At 39.4% G+C, this 20,931-nt stretch overlaps 1 protein-coding gene across 11 annotated transcripts in view; it reads right to left on the reverse strand.

Moving 5' to 3' along the window:
• Nucleotides 1–20,931, reverse strand: part of sgip1a (SH3GL interacting endocytic adaptor 1a) — a 287,174-nt gene that overhangs the window by 109,036 nt on the left and 157,207 nt on the right. For 9 of the 11 annotated variants that reach the window (XM_087990679.1, XM_087990683.1, XM_087990676.1 and 6 more), the window contains 4 exons: nt 18,331–18,355; nt 13,834–13,890; nt 7,538–7,595; nt 6,043–6,221 (listed from right to left, as the gene is read on the reverse strand). In XM_087990679.1, the coding sequence (XP_087846805.1) occupies nt 6,043–6,221; nt 7,538–7,595; nt 13,834–13,890; nt 18,331–18,355 (319 nt within the window). The remainder of the gene's footprint in view (nt 1–6,042; nt 6,222–7,537; nt 7,596–13,833; nt 13,891–18,330; nt 18,356–20,931) is intronic. The other 2 variants (XM_087990677.1, XM_087990682.1) reach the window with 1 other exon arrangement.

A 20,931-nucleotide genomic window follows, 5' to 3' on the forward strand; every position in this document is an offset into this window, starting at 1 on the left:
AGATGACTGACCAACAACCACAACCATCCTACTTTGTGCTTGGTATGACTCCAACCTATGGAAAACTTTCCTCCTGATTCACGTTCATTCCATCTTTGCTGGAGCTCCTTGATGCCACAATCAAAACAGTCTTGATGGCAAATGCCGACACTCTTGCCCCACCTCTGCAGTTCAGGTCTTTATTCAGGTTTGGACAAAGTCTATAGTGAAACTAATTAAAAATCACACAACACCAGGTTATAGTCCAACAGGTTTTTTTTTGGAAGCACTGGCTTTTGAAATGCCGCTCTTTCATCAGGTGGTTGTCCAAACCATAACGAAGTTAGATGGTGTGTGTGTGTGTGTGTGTGTGTGTGTGTGTGTGTGTGTGTGTGTCTGGAGAAATGCAGTCTCAGTGAGTAGGTTATTTCTGAGCACATGTTACTTGACAGTACTGTTGGTGATCCCTTTTGGTGGTTAAGAATAGATGGTCAATGGTTGGGTGGGAGTTGTCTGCTTTTGAGTACACAACATACCTGGGAAAATTTCCAGATTTATTGGGTAGATGACTGTTGTAGCTGCATTGGAAAAACTTGGTTAGGGGTGCATCTAGTTCAAGAGTACAGGTCTTCAGTACTAATGCCAGAATGTTGTCAGAGTGTTTGGTGCTTTCAGCCACTTCTCATGTGGAGTGAACTAAATTGGTTGAAGACTGACATTTATAATGTTGGGGATCTCCAGAGGGGGCAAGGATGTATCCTCCACTTGGCATTTTTAGCTCAAAAAAGATATAAAATGTTTCAGTTTTGTCTTCTGCCTTTGCGTTAGAATTCCCCATTGTTGGAGAATTAGGACATTTATGTAGTTTCCTTGCTCTACATGTCCATCACCATTCACAATTGTTGAAATGTCCATCACCATTCACAATTGGATATGACAGGACTACAGCTTAGAACTGATCTGTTGGTTTTGGCATCAGTAAGCCCTGTCTATCACATGCTGCCTCTGATTTGGAATGAATATGAATATCCTTTTATTGTCATGTGCATTCAATAGAAAATACAGTGAGAAGAGTGTAACATTGCTCGTACATAAGCGCCATTGTAGAACAAAAGATAGATAACTTAATGAGTGTCCAACTTGTCCTTCTCAGCTGCTACAGCATACTGCTGCCAGAGTACCAACTCTGGACTACACAAGCCCACGCCATGCTATGAAGAGAGTGTCCTGCTTCAGACTTTGCAGCCCATACCATGTGCAGAGAATGTCCCACTCCAAGCTACGCAAGCCTATGCCATATCACCGCAAAGAGTGTCCCACTCCAGGCTAAAATCAACCTACACTATGTCCCTGTCAGGGATACACTCAACATGGAAGCCAGAGTCCCACTCCAGGCTTCACAGGCCAACCGACCAACTGACTACGTAGCCATGCTGCCTCTGAAGACGCTGTCACTCTGGAGCTCATTGAAGCCACCTCTTGCCAAACAGCTGTCTTTATCAGGTATGTTTGAGAAAAGAAGAAAGGGGTAGAAGGAAAACAGGAAAAAGAAAAATGCAGATGAGGACGACAAGTCTGGGCCCAGGAACCCGAATGCCGCCTACTCCGCTGCCACCATCTTGTAGGCATGCAAATGGTCCAATGCTGTAGCTTTGCCACATTGACAGGTCATTAGTATTTATGCCAGATGCTGCTTCTGAATTTCCATCCTACCCTCCTTTAATGAAGAAGGCTTGATCCCTCAACTAATTATAATGATACAGTTGGGTATATGCCAGGCCATGAGGTTAGAGATTGTGGTTGAATAGAATCCTGCTGCTGATGGCCTATAGTGCCTCATGGATGCTTAGCTTTGAGTCGCTGGGTATGTTCACATTTAGCATGATGTTACTGCCACACATGGTAAAGGACAACTTCAGTGTGAAGATGAGACTTTACCTCTAAAAAGACTGTCACAGTCACTCCCATCAAGAATGTTATAGAAGGAAGCATCAGCAGCAGGTAGATTGGAAAGAACAAGATCAAGCATCTCTCTCCTGTTGGTTCCTTCAATATCTGTTGCAGACCCAGTCTAGCAGTTGTGTCCTTTAGTGCTTGGTCAGCAAGGGTGCTATCAAGTCACCCTTGGTGCTTCCTCCCAGTATTGAGGCACATACGTGGAGACAAATTGATTTGGTAGGGGGCTGGGATGCAGCATGGGAGGGGCAATAGGTGATACTCAGTAGGTAGTTTCCTTTTCCATATTTGACCTGATGCATGAGACTTAGTGTTATCTGGTGCCAATTGATGACTGCCAGGGCAACTCCCTCCTGACTGTATGCTACTGCGCTGCCACCTCAGGTGGGTTGCAATTACTAATGAGACATGGTGATATCATCTTTCAGCTACAATTCCCTGAGCATGACTATGTCAGACTGTTGTTCGAGTAGTCTTTTACACAGCATTCCAAATTTAACATTTGGATGCTTGTGCTAGTGAGGAGAGATTTGTAGAATCAAAAAAAATCTGTATTTGCCATGGTTATTTCTGGTACCAAGGTTGATGCTGGGGTAGTCTATTTGGTTTTATTAGTCTTTCCTTAGACTTTGTAGAATTTTTGAAAAACATAACTGAGTGGCTCGCTAGGCCATTTAAGACTCAACTACATCATTGTGAATCTGGAATCACATGAAGGACGAAGGGTTCCTTTCCCTAAACATCAGTAAACAACCAACAATAGAGTTACATGATTTCTATGCATGTCCCCAGAATATTACCCTGGTCGGGTGATACTAGCACCATGTTACTACTTATGCCTGAAATAGTCATTAGGTACTATGCATGTACAAGTAGGTGGCTAATGACTGAAGCACACCTCCACCATCTCAAAAGAATGAAGCCTGAGGTGAATATTAAGTGGGGCCCTATCTGGCAAAGGGACATTGCCTGTCCTTCATTTCTAAGCTATTATGCTCCTTGTTCTGAACTTTAAAATACATCCAGTAGACCTTTATATGAATTTCATTTAATGTCTCCAGTCTCCACAGAGGAATCTAATTTTCAAACCAACCTAGAAATTTGTAAACTGCAGTTACGCTCTTTGCTCATAGACCTGATTTGACAATATCACATCCAGCTGGAGGAAACTAGCTGAAAATTATCCATGTGCTTGATTTTACTTTTCATTGCTTGTAACGTTTTCTGTCACAGCCAAAATTTTCTGGAGGCTATGCAAGAAAGCAAATCAGTTTCCGACGCTACTTTATGACCCTTGATGCCAATTTAATTTACAATATGGTCAGTAAGCACAAATTAGATCCATTTGAACAAGGAGTTTTAATGATCCAAGCAGTAGGCAGGATACAAACAGTCCCATTTTTAAGGAGACTGTCTTCTATTTTGACTGCTTGTCCGTTAAGTTATCGTTTGCTCCTTATTTAAAAGCACAGGCTTGGAGTCTTTTTGATTCACTTATAAACATGAAGATTTTGGTCATTGGTCAGCAGGGGGAACTATGATCACCAATACCATAACCATGGCCAGATTCCCCTTTCCCCTCTCTCATATCATCAGTATTCCACACCTCCTTTATGGTCAAAACTCTTCACTCTACACACTGACCCGCCAAACATCATATTCCTCATCAGCACCAGCCACTACCACCCTACAAGCTCCACCAGGGCTGTTTTTTGCTCACCAGGTTATACACACACTGGTTGAAATGTCCCTCATTTCGTTTCACCCTCCTGGTGAGTCTCAAGAGGTATTAATGGAGGTTGTTTGGCTGGGAACCACTAAATTAAAGCATCTTATTGTTGACTCAATCTCACCCCTAACTGAAATAACTTGCCTTCATTTGACAATGACAGCTTGGTTAAATTCACGTGACACCTAAATTTGAAAGTGGCTTGTGTCCCCTCCAACCATGGCATTAAGCAGATCATTTCAGATACATAACTGAAATTAAACTACCCCTATTTGCTAGATTAAAGTCCAAACTATTAGAAGAGGCTGTCAGGGAGAAACTCTTCACGGGTTCAATCACAAATAGAGTGGCATTGAAAATAAATTTGATGTTATATAAAACAGGCTGCTAATTCACTGTAATCTCAGTCTGCATGATTGACAAAGATTAGATACAACCATGTTACACTGTTCTGATGACAGCAACTAAATGAAAACAAAATAAATTCAAGAATTTATTGCATGGGATCTCCACGTCGATCTTCAGCTAAAAGCGTTTTTACAGAATATCACATGAAATTTGAAAAGGAAAGTTGCTACAATTTAAAGTTATTCCAGTTGAAACTGGATAACTTCCCATTCTAAAAGCAATAGAGATGGTATCTTAGTGAAGAAATCTTATCAAAGGAAATACGGGATCAATTGAATTTCCTAAATTGATTGGGCTGAATAAACACTGTCACTGAGTTCCTAGAGCAGAGCCACACTCAAAACTTCCTGATATAGGAAACTGGGGAGTGAAACTTTTTGATCAATACCCACTTGTAAAATTTATCTTTCAGCTCTAAAATAGAACACCTAAAATGTTTGCATGCAGTGGCTTCATCTTTTATTTCAAGAAAAGTGTTAACATGTATTACTGAAAGCATAGAAATTAATGGTATAGTAATACATGAAGTATTTGTTCGTTAATTCACACTGAGGATTTTTGACCCAACAAGATACTAGTGTGCAACAGATGGTTTGATTAAGAGCTTGGGAAATGATATTACAAAACATGACTTTCTTTAGAATTTTCCTGACTAACTCTAAACATATTTAGAATTCTAGGGCATTCTGAGGTGAAGACCACTGTTATATCAATCATGTACATTATCTCATTTGTCAACAGTTAATAGTGGAGAATCATCTTTGAGAGGTTTTGTACCAAGGGTTACACTGTAGCTTCAGAATAACCTGTACTAAACTGATTTGATCAAATATAGAATTACGATGGGGCATATAATCAGCTCCAAAACCCATGACAACACTGGTCTAAACATGGATAATAGAGAACTTTTAGAGACAGTTAAGGGGCAAATTTTATGAGTTACATTATCATCGAGAAGCTTCACTTTTCAGCAGCATACATCAGGAATTTTTTGATTTCCAAAGGGGAGGTACGGGTACCTGCCCTTTATGTCAGTGCATCTTGTGACTGTGAGAAGCCCTAGTGAAATTGTTCTTAATGGCATTCAAAAGGAAAACCATACAAGTTGGATCCAACAAAGAAATATAAAGGCCAATCATCTCAGGTCCAGGAGTTCTTCAGGGTAATGACATAAAGCCACCGAGGATGGCTGGACCTATGAATAAACTTTCCTCCATCATCCGGTCAGAAGTGGAGTTCACTGATAATGGCACAATTTTCATCATCAATCATAGCTCCTCAGATGCTGAAAGTTTGCTCCAGGAAATACCAACACATAGTCAGCATTCAAAATGGTCTGATAAGTGGCAAAAAAATACATTAATATCACATAGTGTAAAAGGAATGACTACTGCAAACAATATAGACTTGACATGCAATGGCATTACCATCAAATTCCCTACTATCAACATCCTAGAAATTATGAATGACTAGAAACTGAACTGGAACAGGCTTATAAATAATGTAGTTCCAAGTTATGCTCAGCTGTTAGAAATGTTATTGCAAATAAATCCACTCCTGGTTCTCTGAAGCAGAGTCACTGACAAGGCACAAGGTAGGCATATGATTTATGACTTTGCACGTTTCTGGATGAGTGAGCACCAGAATTGCTCAAGAAACTCAATATCAATCAGGAAAAAGCAGTCCCCTTGACCAGCACCTTATTCATCATCTTACTGATTCACTCCTTGTGGCAGAAGCATGTACCATCATGCACTGCAGCAACCTGCCAAGGCTACTTTGACAGCATCTCACAAACCTGCGACCTCTACCAACTAAAACAACATGCACTCGCACCTGCACATTGGTACATGACTTGGAGGGCATTCTGCACTCCATTTGAAATCTCAGACAGACAGACACTGGACAAAGTTAAAACTATTTTCACAGAATTGTTTCTCATTATATTGAAAGAAAATGCAAGTACTCACCATTGGTGAAGGTGACAGAGAAATGTTTCCCACAGAAGCCTTCAGCTCATCCACTGACGCTGCCACACACATGATAGAATCTTTAGCCTGGAGAGGTCTAATCTTAATGTTGAATTTTCGCCGCGTGTCTTCCTCTGATTCAGACTCACTTGACGAATAAAAGTGTTTCTCTTTGGTAGGTGAAACGCAATTAAGGAAACATTTTCTTAAACATAATGCAGCAGGACAATTAAACAGCCATGAATGAACAACATTCATATTACTTTCCTCCCATTGCCCTGCAGTTTTTTTTTTTGGCTCCTTTTCATTCCTTGCCTGTTCAAGGAATAAACTCCAGCACAAAAGAGACTTGATGTATCTTGTATATAGAACACAAAACTAGCACACAGGTGCTGAAGGTAATCAGGAAGGCTAATGGAATGTTGGCCCTTATTTCAAGGAGGTTGGAGTATGAAGTAGAGAAATCTTACTGCAACTGTACAAGGGGCTGGTGAGACCACATCTAGAGTACTGTTTTGCTTCCCTTATTTAAGAAAATAAATTATTTCATTGTAGGCAATTTGGAGAAAATTCACTAGATGGCCCCTGGTATGGAGGAATTGGCTTACGTGCAAAGAATAAACAGGTTGGGACTCTATTCATTGGTATTTAAAAAGAATGAGAGGTGGTCTCATTGAAACATATAGGATTCTTAAGGAGCTCAACTGGTCAATGCTGAGGGGATGTTTCCGCTTACGGAAAAGTTTAGGACCAGAGGGAACAATCTCAGAATTAAGGAGTTCCAAAGTAAGACTGAAATTAGGAAGAATTTCTTCTGTTAGAGGGTTGAATGTCTTTGGAACTCTGTGCCACAGAGCTGTGGGGCAGAGTCCTTTTGTATATTAAGGCCTAGATAGATAGATAGATTCTTCATCAATTGGGGGAGCAAGGGTCATGGGAAAGGACAAGAGTGACCAGCCATGATACTATTGTCCACTTGGCCCAGTAATTTAATTCCTCTGATTCTGCATGACCAATATTTTGCACCTGTGGCAGTGGAAGCATCATACATGTAGAATCTAGATTAGAGTGGTGCTGGAAAGGCACAGCAGGTCAGGCAGCATCTGAGGAGCAGGAAAATTGACATTTCGGGAACTCTATTATCCTTTCTCAAATTCCCCACTCGTGGGAACCCATGGTTTATGATTCTGTCCTTAGACCTTTTGCCTCCCTATTCTACTCTAAAACATACTTAAATTGCTTACTAATCTGGTTTTGTACTTATTCAGAACAGAAAAAAATGAAATTGAATCAAAACCTCAATGTGTTCTGCACATTTAAAACCTGTTGCAGATGTTTAGTGCCTCTGTTTGATGGATGTGGTTCAATATTGAACTCCTGGTAATATACTGGAATTCAGAAACAAAATAGACAGAAAATACTCAAGATTTGCAGGAGATTAGTCAGCACCTCTGGAGAGGAAAGTTAATAAGTTTGGGAAGGTCCAAAAGGATATAACCTGATTTGTCATCTGGTCTGATACTGTAACCTTCATCATCGACTTCTGGGGAATTCTGAAAATCAGACAAATACAATGAAACGTTAAGATGATTTTTAATTGAGTGCTTTTCTGTGGTTGCATTCATATACAAATGTTTTGCTGTTGATAAAACAATTTAGAATGGATTGATTCGCAACAGCTGCCACCTTTGTCTCGAACTGTTCATGAATTGAGTTTCAGAGATATATAGGGGAACAGAGGTTTTAGTCTGCTGAGACCTTATATTTAACTAAATTTCAAAAGAAATGTTATCTTCTAAATGTTTATGTTTTTAACTTGTGGCATTACATTTGCCATCTCAATTTTTAAGTAGCAAGAATTATTTCAATTTATTTTATTTATTAAATTAACTCTTTGGCATGGAAACACTATGCCTGCTTACAACTTGCTGTGTAATATCATTCTTAGATCTAATCAATTAGTTAGCAGGAAATAATAAATAATATCCAGTGGTAAAGCATTCTTGTGGCTCAGTGGCAGTGTCCCACCATCGGAGCCAGAAGATCTGGATTTAAGTCTCACTTACTCTGGAGGTGTGCCATGACATCTTGGAACAAACTGATTTTTAAAAAGTTTATCTACCTAATGGTGCACATGTTCAAGTGAAGCAGACCAAAATCCTGCACATGCATAATAAGATTCTGTAGAAAGGCAAACTAAGTCTTTGAAGAATTCCTACTACTCTACCATCAAAGATCCTAGATATCATTATTACTAAAGAGATATTCTCCTGAGTGTGTGAATTAAGCCTGGCCAAATGCATTCCACTTAAAAAGTGTACTTCATTTTTGTTCCAATAATATTAATTACAGAATCAACTTGTAGATATTTTTTAAACCAATCTGTTCAGAGATGCTATTATACGTCTCTGTGGTGGTGGGACCTGAAATCTGGCCTAGAGGTAGGGGAAAATACCACTATGCCAAAATAACCCCTCTAGAGAAACTTGCGTGACAATTACAAATTTTAAGCTAATTTCAGACATGGCTTTTATTTTCTTCAGTTTCATTTAATTAATGTTAACTGTACTACAATGCATTTATTCCATCTGTGCCCTCACAAATGATATGTATTTTTAAAATTTTCAACTGTTTACATATATTGCAGCCCCTTCTCATTTATTCAATTCTTTGACTTAATTCTATTCAGCACTGACTGCAAAGGTTCATGAACTGACCATTATGTTTTCAAACTGATTACCTTCTGTAATGACCAGACAAATCACAGCTAATGACTACAAAGCATTAAGGCAATTTTAATGATAATTAGATATTTTGCTCAACAAGATGATTATTAATGGATACAGGGGCTGAGCAGGAGAGTGGAATTAGATCAGGTGAACCATGTTGAAAAAACACAGGCTTGATGGCATAAATAGACCACTTCTGTTTTACAGCATTACCTTGTTCTATTAGAGCAAAACCAATAAGTGTGAAACGATAAAATTATTACGTACAATGGTAGGTATTTAGCTCACTTGAACACCTTAACTCAGTCATAATGATCTTACAGTAGTTGTCTCTACCAAGGCTCCAAATGTATTTTAAAAATGTTCCAGCATTTCCACTTTTTCTTATACTTTATATGGAAATCAGTTTCATATTTTGATTGTGATTCTATAATGAGTTTCTCAAATCTATCATTTACTAGTTTGAACCCATGTCCTACTGTTCCTCTCTTACTATTTAATTTGAAGTTATATTCTGAATGTAAATTTTCCAATCCTCAACTAACTTCCATTAACAACAAAATCACCTCCCAGACATCTTTCAGGTCTGAACAGTACACATTACTTCCAGGATTGCCTCATAACTCAAAGTTTGACTGGGGGGGAGCAACATCATTGTTAAATTCTGAAGCTGTGCAGTCAACAATCTCAGATTTCTCAGCAGCCAGAATGACAGAGTAGTTAATGTATGGTCTCATCAAATACCTGAATAATTTGACCATAACGCTGATGCATCCTATTGTTTTGACAATGTAGTTCCTAAAATTGTTTCTAAAGTGCGAACATTTAAAAAGTGTGTTGGTTAGAACAGGATTAGTTTAAATGGTGCTGCCATTATGCAATTTTCTTATAACACGGGATTGCATGAGAATGGAACTACCGTATTATCGCAGAAACAACTATGTACCGCTTCATATATATGTGTCTGCATCATATTTCATATTTACCCTTTGGACCACCACCTCACTATACTGCCCTCCTCTTTGGTATTTAAAGAAGTTTGATTATTTTACATTGAGTTTCTGACTCGGTTATGTGGAGAGAAACAACTGTGATCTTCAGGGCATTCCACTCAATGGTCTTTCACACTTCCCCTCCTACGAACTACACACCTTTGTAAAACTGCTCTCATAACAACCCTTGACTTTGTCTTTTAAGCAATTTACTATCCACTCAAAAAAAAGTCACCATGAACTCCTATTGATGTCACTTACTTTGATAAAATGAGGTGTTCTCTTCACGGATTGTCTGTTTTGAAAAGTTTTGTCCCACCCTTTGTGATGAGCTGGTGTTTAACAGCCTACCCAAAGGGGTGTTTGGTGACAGGTCAAGACCCCACCATCTTCCCATTCCTGTTCCAATTTCAGCCAAGCGTCAAGGGCCACAGGGGGTCTTCCCTTTATGTTGCTATTTAACCAATACTGGCCATGTGGGGATTCAAAGAAGCCAAACCTCTTGGTGTTGCTTTCAGCATGGGGTCTCATTCAAACCCATTCCGAGGGATCTGGTACGAGGAAGGAGGAGGAGATTATTGAGAGCCCCTTTGCTGTCCTTGTTGCTGATTCACAAGCCCCCCTCCTTCACATATCCATGACTGGAACCTGGAAACTCCAGTCTCAAATGTATGTCTTATTGTCAGCAGTAATCCCCTTCATGGTGGCACTGTCAAGCAACGAAGAGTTACCAGCCTCTGACTGGATGACAGCGCCTGGAGTCAGGACTTCCTGACCCTTGGATTTTATAAAGTCATAGAGTCAGTCAACATGGAAACAGACCTTTCAGTCCAACTCGTTCTTGCTGGTTGCCCTAACTTAACTAATCCCATTTGCCTGCATTTGGCCCATATCTCTCTAAACCTTTCATATTCATGTACCTTCCAAATGTCTTTTAAAAGTGTATCTACATCTAATACTTGCTCTGGCAGGTCATTCCATATGCACAGCACCCTCTGTGCGAATAAGTTGCCCCTCAGATCCCTTTTAAATCTTTCCTTTCTCACTTTAAACCTATACCCTCTAGTTTTGGGCTGTCTTACCCTTGGGAAAAGACTTTGGCTATTCACCCTACCTGTGCCCCTCATGATTTTATAAACCTCTGTCAAAAGGTCATCTCTCAATCTCCTATGCTCCAGCCTATCCAGCCTCTCCTCATAACTGAAAGCCTCCGTCCCAGTAAATCCTGGCAAATATTTTCTGCACCCATTCCAATTTAATACCACTCTTCCTTTAGCATGCCACTGGCCATGCCGCATTGGCACTTAATTCAGTAGGCCTTCCAAAATAAAAAAGTGATATGGAATTCTCGCTGGCTTTCTTGTCACAGACAAAATCCCATAACCTCCATTAGACAGCTAAAATCACTAGAATTGGGAAGGTTAAGGGGTGATCTGATCAAAGCTGTCAAGGTATTAACAGGAAAAGGCAGGATAGATAAAAATAAACTATTTTCACTGGTTGGAGATTCTAAAATAGGGGCATAGTTTAGGAATTAGGGCCAGACCATTCAGGAGATACGTTAGGAAGCACTTCTATACAGGGAGTGGTAGAGGTTTGGAACGCTCTTCCACAAATGGTCCTGGGTGCTAGATCAGTTGTTAAGTTTATATCTCTGATCTAAAATTAAGGGTTATGGGCCAAGGGCATGAATACAGAGTCAGGCCACAGATCAGCCATGATCTCATGGAATGGCAGAACAGACTCAAGGGGCTTAGTCACTTATTCCTGTTCCTACTGTCCTATGTTCTGAGTGGAAAGGGATTATCAGAATGATCTGAAGAGTGTTAATATAATTCTGTTATTGATTTGTGCTTGTGTCATCATCACGTTCGTTTTTAACTTGTTAAACTAAAAAAAAGTGTTGTTCTTAAATTGGAGTGTCTTAAAATAGTACAAAGGTAGTGACCACAGGATCCTTGAATAAACTTTTTACAGAGCCAACTTGTAAATATAAACTCACAACCTATTTCATGAGCAAGTGAATTGTAGCTCCCAAGTTTCAGGGAGATTGTATTCAATAATATGGATGCATAGACAACAATTAAGGCTGTTAAAAGAAAAAACACCTTATCATTACAATTTAGAATTAAACTCACGCTGAATAGAACAGAAACAAAAGACAGATCTATAAATATAGCTTTCATTTGATGGAAAACAATCATACAATGTAACATCACGGAAGAAAGCCATTTACTCCAACATATTTATGCCAGCTTTTTGGTACAGCTATTCAAATAACTCCCCATAGCCTTGTTATGTTGCTACTCCAATTCTCTTTTGAGAAGTATTATTGAATTAGATTCAATCATTCATTCTTTGAGGCAGCACATTCCAGATCACAAGAACTTTCTCTGTAAAAAACAGAATTCTTTATGTAGTTACCCTTGACTAATTAACTTTAAATCATTGTCCTCCAGTTACTGAGCGGTCACTGGAACCACATGATTTTAAACACCTCTATCAGGTCTTTATTTTTTTAAAAATAAATCTATTTATTAAAGACCTTTTTTTAAATGTTTTACAAAATATCTAAATACAAAAAATGAATAACACCGACAAACAAAAAAGTAGAGGCAGTACAAAGTCATAATGCGATACTATTATTAATTAACAACCTACTGTTCTACCAGAAAAAAAAACTTATCTACTTAACTTAAGCTAAACTACAAACAAATAAATATTAACAAACTAAATTCAAGTAACTTAAATTAAATCTCACTGCTTTATTCTATTTCACTCATCACACCTCCATGGAGGCTCCCATCCCTGGAAGCACCAGTTATAGTACCCGTATTCTTTTCTCCCAGTCTCCTCCTCCCAGGGCCCCACAGGCACCCATACTGATTCCCACAGATATACCATGGCCCTAATTAATATTGCTGATAAGTATGCGTCAACATAATTTGAAAAGGGCTGCCACGTCTTGTAAAACTGCTCCGTTTTGTAGTGCACCATACTTGTGAGGCAGTCTTTAGGGAGATGCTCGATCACCAGTCTACGCCACCCCATAAGACCTGGTGGTTTTTCCAACGCCCAATTCACTAGAATGTTCTTACTCGCACAGGGGGTAAGAATGTTACACAATCTCTTCCCGTGTTCACCCAAAGAGGGCAAATTTGGCATGCCCAAAAGAAGAACTACCGGAACCACGTTTACTTCAATACCCAGGATGTCCTTTAGCTCCCTTACTATAGCATTCCAGTACCTCTGGATCTTACAACATAACCAGTAAGCGTGCCTATATTAATTTTACATTTGGGACACCCTGATGACACTCCTTTCTTGAACATCAGGTCTCTTTTTAACCTTTCTCTGCAGAGAAAAGTTTCAATATTTGCAGTCTCTCCATTAAATTAAAATCATTTATTCCTATACTAATAAATTTCTAAACATCCACCCTAAAATGCGATGCCAGAATTGAACAAATGAGTCCATTTGAGACCTAAACAGAGCAGTATGAAGGTACATCATAATTTTTTTTTGTACTCTGAAGCTTAAGTATCACATGTGCTTTTTCAGTAGCCCCTTGACTTGTCCTGCAACTCTCAAAGATCTCCATCTTCCTGCATTCCCTTGAAGATTTCACCTTATTTCTCTACATTCTTTTTATTAACATCTTTCACATCACACTTCTCTGTAACTAAACTCATTATTGATTACTATAACTGTTTCCAGTAATCCAATAGGTAATCAACATAATCAAACTGGTTCCATGTAAATATCTGTTGCTACTGTTAGAAACAGCTTTTAAAAATGTTAAAATTCAATGGAATAACTTCTATTATTATAACTAAAACACATCAAATGATAAAATTGGAGCAAATATTATGATCAAGTAGTCTATGTGACAGAATTAAGGGAACTTATCCTTTCTGAAATAACTAAGCCTGACTATGCATGCAGAAAAATATCTGTCAATTCCATTTCCTCTTTAGCTCCAGACTTAAAAAAAATTGCTGAAAGTCCCCAAATAAACCAGGACTTAAAAAAAAAAGTTGCATCTGAAATAAAATGAATTTTACACTCACATATCGCTCCCAGTCGATTTCTGCATAAAATCCATTTGGAGCACCATTACTTTTCTTCTGCAAATAATTGGAAAAAAAGGATTTTACTAGTACTATTAATGTTTCCATATTTAGATTAAGATAAATTATTTGTCAAAATTGTAAACTTTTCATTCAGTGACAGTCATGGTAAAGACAGGGGAGTACACTGGCAAATTTGGGGTTGTTGGTATAGTTATAAAATGAATAACTAAACCATACTTGGTGATCAAGATAATTTCAGTCACCCCTAATATTTGTCTAACCCACGGCATGATGATGATTCTGCCGATCTGCTCAATATGGTCCTTTGAGGGGCAATTGGAAGTACCATTCGCCATTGGTACCATTTTGACTTTAGAAGCGTTAACTGGTGGAAAACAGTTCCAATCTGGCCTCAAACTTTAGTCCTGAATCCATACACTCCTTACATATCAATGATAAATGCCTAACTGATATTTTGCTGATGTTTGCTGTCAGAAGAGTATTGCTTCATGAAAGTGAAAGTGAGGGCTTCTGGCAGTCAACAGTGACAGCTGTGCTGGGCTTGACTGTGTACTACAGAGGATAAAAAAAACTCATTTTCCTGCAGGCAGCAGTATGGAACCTGCAGGAAGGATTTTTCATTCTCTCAGTGGTAACCAGACTTGCTGAATGATAACAAACCTATCCAGTCAAAAAGCTTCCTGCTGTGATTCTCTAGAGATGATTGGAATATGAGAGTGCATATGAGGCATGGTATGCTTCATATACTAATTCATTCCACTACAAAAGGCAGTTGGAAGGATATTCTTTTCTCTTTTGCATCTACCACCCCAACCTCATGCAGTTTTGGACAGACGCGTGGATGCGCACACACCTCTATTAAGTACTTGGGAATATTTTTAAAATCATGCTCACTGAAAGGCATAAAGCAGGAAAATATTACCTTCTTAGGACTCATCTAGTGTGGATATATATAAATATTTATAATTTTAAAAAAAGACTCAAATCTACTGAGAGATCTATAACGTAACCAATCTTTCACCTTTATTCTCAATGATTAGTCTTTTCTAAAGCATTGTAATTGTACCTTCAACCTATGCACAGTTTAATGGTCGATTTTCAACAACAGCAATATTTCTTTGGATCAAAGAATCCAACTATGTTCCTTCTTTACTTCTAACACAATAAGCAAAATCAGCCATGGAATTATTATATTCAACTCAATATTCTGTTCATAGAATAACTAAAATGATTGAGTTGCCAAATGAATTGATGTATTCGTACCACAAGCAATATTAACGTCTTTTAAAAAAACATTCGATGCCATCGTGTAGGCTACTGTTGAACACGATTTTGCTAATCAATTTTTTTTTAGGTTTGGCAAAATTGCTTAAAGAAAATTGTACATGCTGTTGAACCTTTTCATCTTGCACTCATCAGGACAGAGCAGGAATGCTAAAATTTCAAAGGGGAAAAAATTATACTGTATGAGATATAGGATGCCAATCTGTTGGCAAGCAGGCTTTAATTGGTCAAACTCTTGGCATGCAAAAGCATTAGGGAACAATTAGCTCAAGGCTGGTGCATTCTCTATGGCAATGCCTCAATCAATCCTGGTGAGTGCAAAACAAAAATATTTGAAAGCCAATATTTAAGTTCTGTACTAGCAACTGACTATTTGGTGTTATTGAGAGGTTTTGAACTCATTCTCTTCTTACACATTTTTGTTTTCTAGTTACACATCCATCACAGCAGAAGGGATGAACTGTTGTCAAATTCATGTTAGACATATCAAGAAAATAGATTAGAGTGGTGCTGGAAATGCACAGCAGGTCAGGCAGCATCGGAGGAGCAGGAAAATCGACATTTCAGGAAGGAGCCCTTCATCAGGAATGAGGCTGGGAGCCTTGGGGGTGGAGAGGGGGGGGTGAGGCTGGGGCTGGGGAGAAGGTAGCTGGGAGTGCAATAGGTGGATGGAGGAAGGGGGTAAAGTGAACTGCCTCTCCCACTCTGCCGAGGACATGCAGGTCCTGGGCCTCCTCCACCGCCACTCCCTCAACACCCAACATCTGAAGGAAGAACGCCTCATCTTCTGCCTAAAACCCTTCAACCCCATGGCAATGTGGACGTCACCAGTTTCCTCATTTCCTCTCCCTCTGCCCTTACCCCAGTTCCAAACTTCCAGCTCAGAACCACCTGTCAATCTTCCTTCCCACCTATCCGCTCCACCCTCCTCTCCGACCTAAACCTTTACCCCCACCCCCATCCACCTACTCCCCAGCCCCAGCCCTTTCCATTTATCTCTCCACCCCCTAGGCTTCCAGCCTCATTCCAGATGAAGGGCTTCTGCCCAAAATGTGGATTTTCCTGCTCCTCGGATGCTGCCTGAACTGCTGTACATTTCCAGCACCACTCTAATCTTGACTCTAATCTCCAGCATCTGCAGTCCTCACTTTCGCCTACATCAAGAAAATAGCTACTCAACCAAAATCATGAATGAGGTTAAATACACAGTTTGTCCTTAATTTAAATCAACCTAATTAATTCAAGTTCTATAAGGTGACAATAGGAACAAATTTATATCATAGGTACAACTTTAAAATTAACGTCAAGCATTATGAATCATTCTGTCTTTAACTCAAAATGATTTACTATCGATTGCAATCCAATTGTCAGTTTGATGTTACCGCAGACTCTGCTTGCCATATCCTAGATTATATCAAATCCCATTCATCTATCCCTTCTCTGCTCACTAATCTATGCATTCATTTTAAAATCCCTCCATGGTTCACTCCTCCAAATGTCTATATTTGTGCTGCTCAACAACCTTCCATATATCTGTCCATCGGTCTTTCTGAGCATCGCTGATTTTAATCTCTCCATTACTGGCAGCCAGAACAACATCTTGCTACAAACTAGCTATCAGGGATCCCTTCCCTAAATCTCTCCACCCTCACACTTTTATTTTCTCCTTGAAGGTTCTTCAAAACAAATCCACCTTTTCACCATGTTTATATTCATGCATCCTAATATCTCCTTGGACTGAGCTTTGCACTCATTCAATTGTGGGTTTGAAACCGAGAGTTGGTGGAGGGTTGTGGAGGTGGGTGGGTGAAGGGGGCATAGGATCAGTGGTGACCTTCCTGTCGCCTCTCCACTCATCCCCAAGGTGTCTGCAACATTACCAGGGTGGGGGAAGATCAGTCCACCTGCCTGCCTTCCCTCCATCCTATTGACTTTGCTTTGTCACCAATTAATGATCATTTAAGGGCTTCACCCTGCAATCTTTTTGCTGTGAAACAGGGAGGCCTAAGCTGAGGGAAGCCTTTCAATGTCAGTTTGAGCCAGGTTAGGGGAAACCTCCATTGTGTCCCTTTTGGCCGAACAGGAGCACTTTCAAAGCTCATCCTCTCCTTTCTCTCCTGGGGCACAGACCAACAACTCCACCAATATTTATAGGTGTGGCGTATTGTAAACCAAACATTCCTAATCTTCTCCTTGACCTGTGAGCATGGCCTCCCCATTCCATCCCCTCAAACCCATGGAACTTTTGAACCTGATGGTTTCTCAGTGCAGCGAGATTGCCTGTATTCCCAGAAAATGCTCTCGTGGGCACTGCAAGGATACAGAGCTGTTGGTCATTCAATTAGATGGTAGCTGTCTAAGACAGGACCTCTCACTGAGAAAGGGATAGAGATCTGGCCTTAAGCAATGAACATTGCTAATTATAATGCTGTCAGATAGCCATCAGGATCACGGGCAGGACTCCAACCAATATTTTAGCCAGAGGCACATTTTATAGTGGCACCCCATAAAACTCAGGCCTTTATCAACTTGTTTGATAGCACTTCAGTGAAGCACCTTGGGACACGTTACAATGTTAAGAGCACAGTATAAATAAAGATGGCTATTGCTGTTGATCATTTGTTTTCAGTTCACTGGCATTTTCCTTTAAGTTTTAAGTGTTTCACATGATATTTGAGGTATGTTTTGCCACAGCTTTAATTGCTGCTGGTCAATGCAGAAAAGAACCATTTAGTTTGTGCACTTAAATTTATATTTCTTTAAGGATTGAAGTCAACCATGAACGGGCCCTTACTTACCATCTTAAATAATCCGAGGAGTGTGCAGACTGCATGGTACAGGACAATCCTGGCATTTACATTCTCCTAAAAGTTCAACTATTCCTTAAAAAATAACATACTTTTCTCATGCTTATACACTGTAACCAATGGTGTGGGTGATAAAAAAAACTTTTCAATGGAAGACTTATATTGCAGAACATTCTAGTGAGAGCAACTCTGCAATTTGATGGGGCTACTTGTACATAAAAAGGTAGAGGGATCAACTGTGATTGTCAGCACTAAATATATACAACTGCACATATTGCAGTATGAAGTAATTATTATTTTAAGCTTCAACTAACTGGTCCAAACAAATAATTATTTAACCTGAATATTAACCATTCAATAGACACATTTTCTGCATACTTACAGTTCCATCTCGGTCTGGCGAACCCCTGTGGGAAAAGAGAAAACACTTTTTAAACAAGAATGCAGAATTAAATGACGACTAGTACACAGGACAACTATAAACCAAATTAACAGTCTTCCACACTGATACTAATGAGTACCACCACTAGTAGATAGGCATCAGCTAAACAACATTTTTGACTGGTCATTTGTGGGGAAAAGCTGTAGTATTTGACACCTTCATACATGTATTTGAACAGATTAACTTGGTAATTATTTACATTGGGGCAAACTAGTTATCTTTCAGCAGAGAAAAAAAAAAGGGAGAACTAAGTGATGCAGTCGGTTGGCAGACGTTTCACTTTTAGGCCTAGGTGGTTCATGACTAAAATGACAGGGTGTAATTCATTCCACTGATAGCTGCAGAGGCCCCATCAGAAAGTAGTTTGGCAGAATCTCACTCAATTCTTATTTAGAGTTAGGAACTGTACCCACTAAGCATAGATTGAACTAAACGCACTATTACCCTTTTAAATTTTTTTGTAGAATGTAACAACCGTCAATCATGTGATTTTACTGATATACAATTTTATGAAATGTCATTTAACAGGAACAAAAGGAACCCATCAAAAACACCCCTCTTGTGATAATGCTCATTTCTCACTTCACACAGTAATCAGCTATTTAACAACTTTAGCAGTTGAGAAGTCCTTATCCAGCATTTGCAGTGCAGTACTGGTGTCTAATTAGTAGAAATGTTGATGTAACTTCCAACTCAGGTTTCACAACACTTAAATACAGATCTGAATATTCTCCCAATTTAAAGCGATATTGTTTAAAAAACAGCACAACGTACTCTGTCACTCTCATTCAGTGGTTACTATATTTGCACCTTCTCGTGAAAACCCTGATTAATTGCATTTCTTTGACTCAATACAAAAGGTAAGTCCCTGCTTAGTTATTAAATACTGTATAAATACTGTATAAATATGCTAGCTATAGTGAAAGGCCACTAATTTAGATTTGTTGTCAGATGTTCGTAAAAATATGGTGAGAATTTTTTTTTGGCATGCAAAATGTCGCCATACTCTGACACTATCTTGAAACAATGTATATGATGCAAGATTTTACTGCGTCAGAGTTCATCTTTCCCTCTTCTTCTTGTCCCCTTCCACTGCTCCTCCTTTTGCTGTTTGCCACTTTCCCCTCCTCCCCCCAGCTCTCACAGTGTAATCTTAATTTGCTGTTAGGGTCATTTATCAGGATCAAATGGCAAAACACTGAACCTCTTTCGTTGATTTTTTTAAAAAGAAAAGAGTCCAGGATGTCACTAATAGCAGCAGTTCAAATCTTTTCCCCTCGGATGTCAAGCAATTAGGACAATGGATTATCCATCATCACTAGCTTCCTCAGTATTGTTGACTGCACTTAACATTGCTTTGAGAATGTCCTACCACAACCTGCAGAGTTTGTGAATGTTTGAATGTCGAAGTGAAAGTCAATGCCAAATTCTAAAAAAAGTTGTGTGTCATATATCCTTGGAGCGCCTGTGATTTTTACGTGCTAGGGAACCCACAGGTTCTTGCTGTATTGTACGATCCTTGGGCCATATATACAGCTTAGGGGTTCCCTTTCCAAATATGGTTCCTGGCACCTGTGCAAAACACTCAGACTGACACAGAACAAAAAAAAAAGGTACAACACTGTCCATGCTTCCATCAGAGCTTTTAGTGGTTTTGATGCCTGGTGGGACCTTGCAGTACAGTCTAGAAAGGGGTCTCACAGTTGAGGCCAACAAAGAAGGGAGTGTGTTGGGAAGCAGATGAAATAGAAGCCTAGATCAAATTTCTGAAGATGAAATGGAAATTTAGCATCATAACATCATCAAGTAGAAAGTATGAACAGAAAATCTCCGCGGCCAGAGAGAATGTGATTGAAACCCACCGATAGGCTAAATGTGCTTTGTCATGCCATTCTCCAGCCAGAAGAATGTTTTTTTCTCTCATAGGGAGTGATGAGCCTGATCTATGCCAGCATTCCCTGCTATTTTTCCCAGCAATTAGACAAAGAGGGTTTGAGTATGATAGAAGTAGATTTAAGGGCAGTTAGCAGTGATGCATGGGCAGAAGAAATGGTGAGAAAGTCTCTAGGAATTGTATACAGCAGGAAGAGTTAGTAGTTTGAGAGGATGAAATGAGTGAGCGGGCATTCCGCATGTAATAGTAAGGGATGTAGCCCAGGAGCGTTCATCAGATGAGCGTGTAGTGGCAGAGCTAGAATGAATGCTGTTCCTGTGAACGTGAGGTAGCAGAGTCCCAGACTTGTGCAGCACAAAAACAGACCTTTCGGTCCAACTCATCCATGCCGACCAGATATCCTAAATAAATATATGATGATTTGCCAGCATTTGGCCCAAATTCCTCTAAACCCTTTCTGTTCATATACAGATCCAGATGCCTTTTAAATGTCACCACTTCATACCACTCTGCATGAAAAAAATTGCCCCTTAGGTTTATTTTAAATCTTTGCCCTCTCTTAAACCAATGTCCTTTAATTCTGGGCTCCAATACCCTGGGGAAAAGACCTTAGCTATTTAATCCAAACATGTCCCTCATGATTTTAT

Source organism: Chiloscyllium plagiosum, unplaced genomic scaffold (assembly GCF_037043375.1).
Source record: "Chiloscyllium plagiosum isolate Xiang-an unplaced genomic scaffold, Cpla_swu_hap1 HiC_scaffold_9, whole genome shotgun sequence".
Taxonomy (NCBI): domain Eukaryota; kingdom Metazoa; phylum Chordata; class Chondrichthyes; order Orectolobiformes; family Hemiscylliidae; genus Chiloscyllium; species Chiloscyllium plagiosum.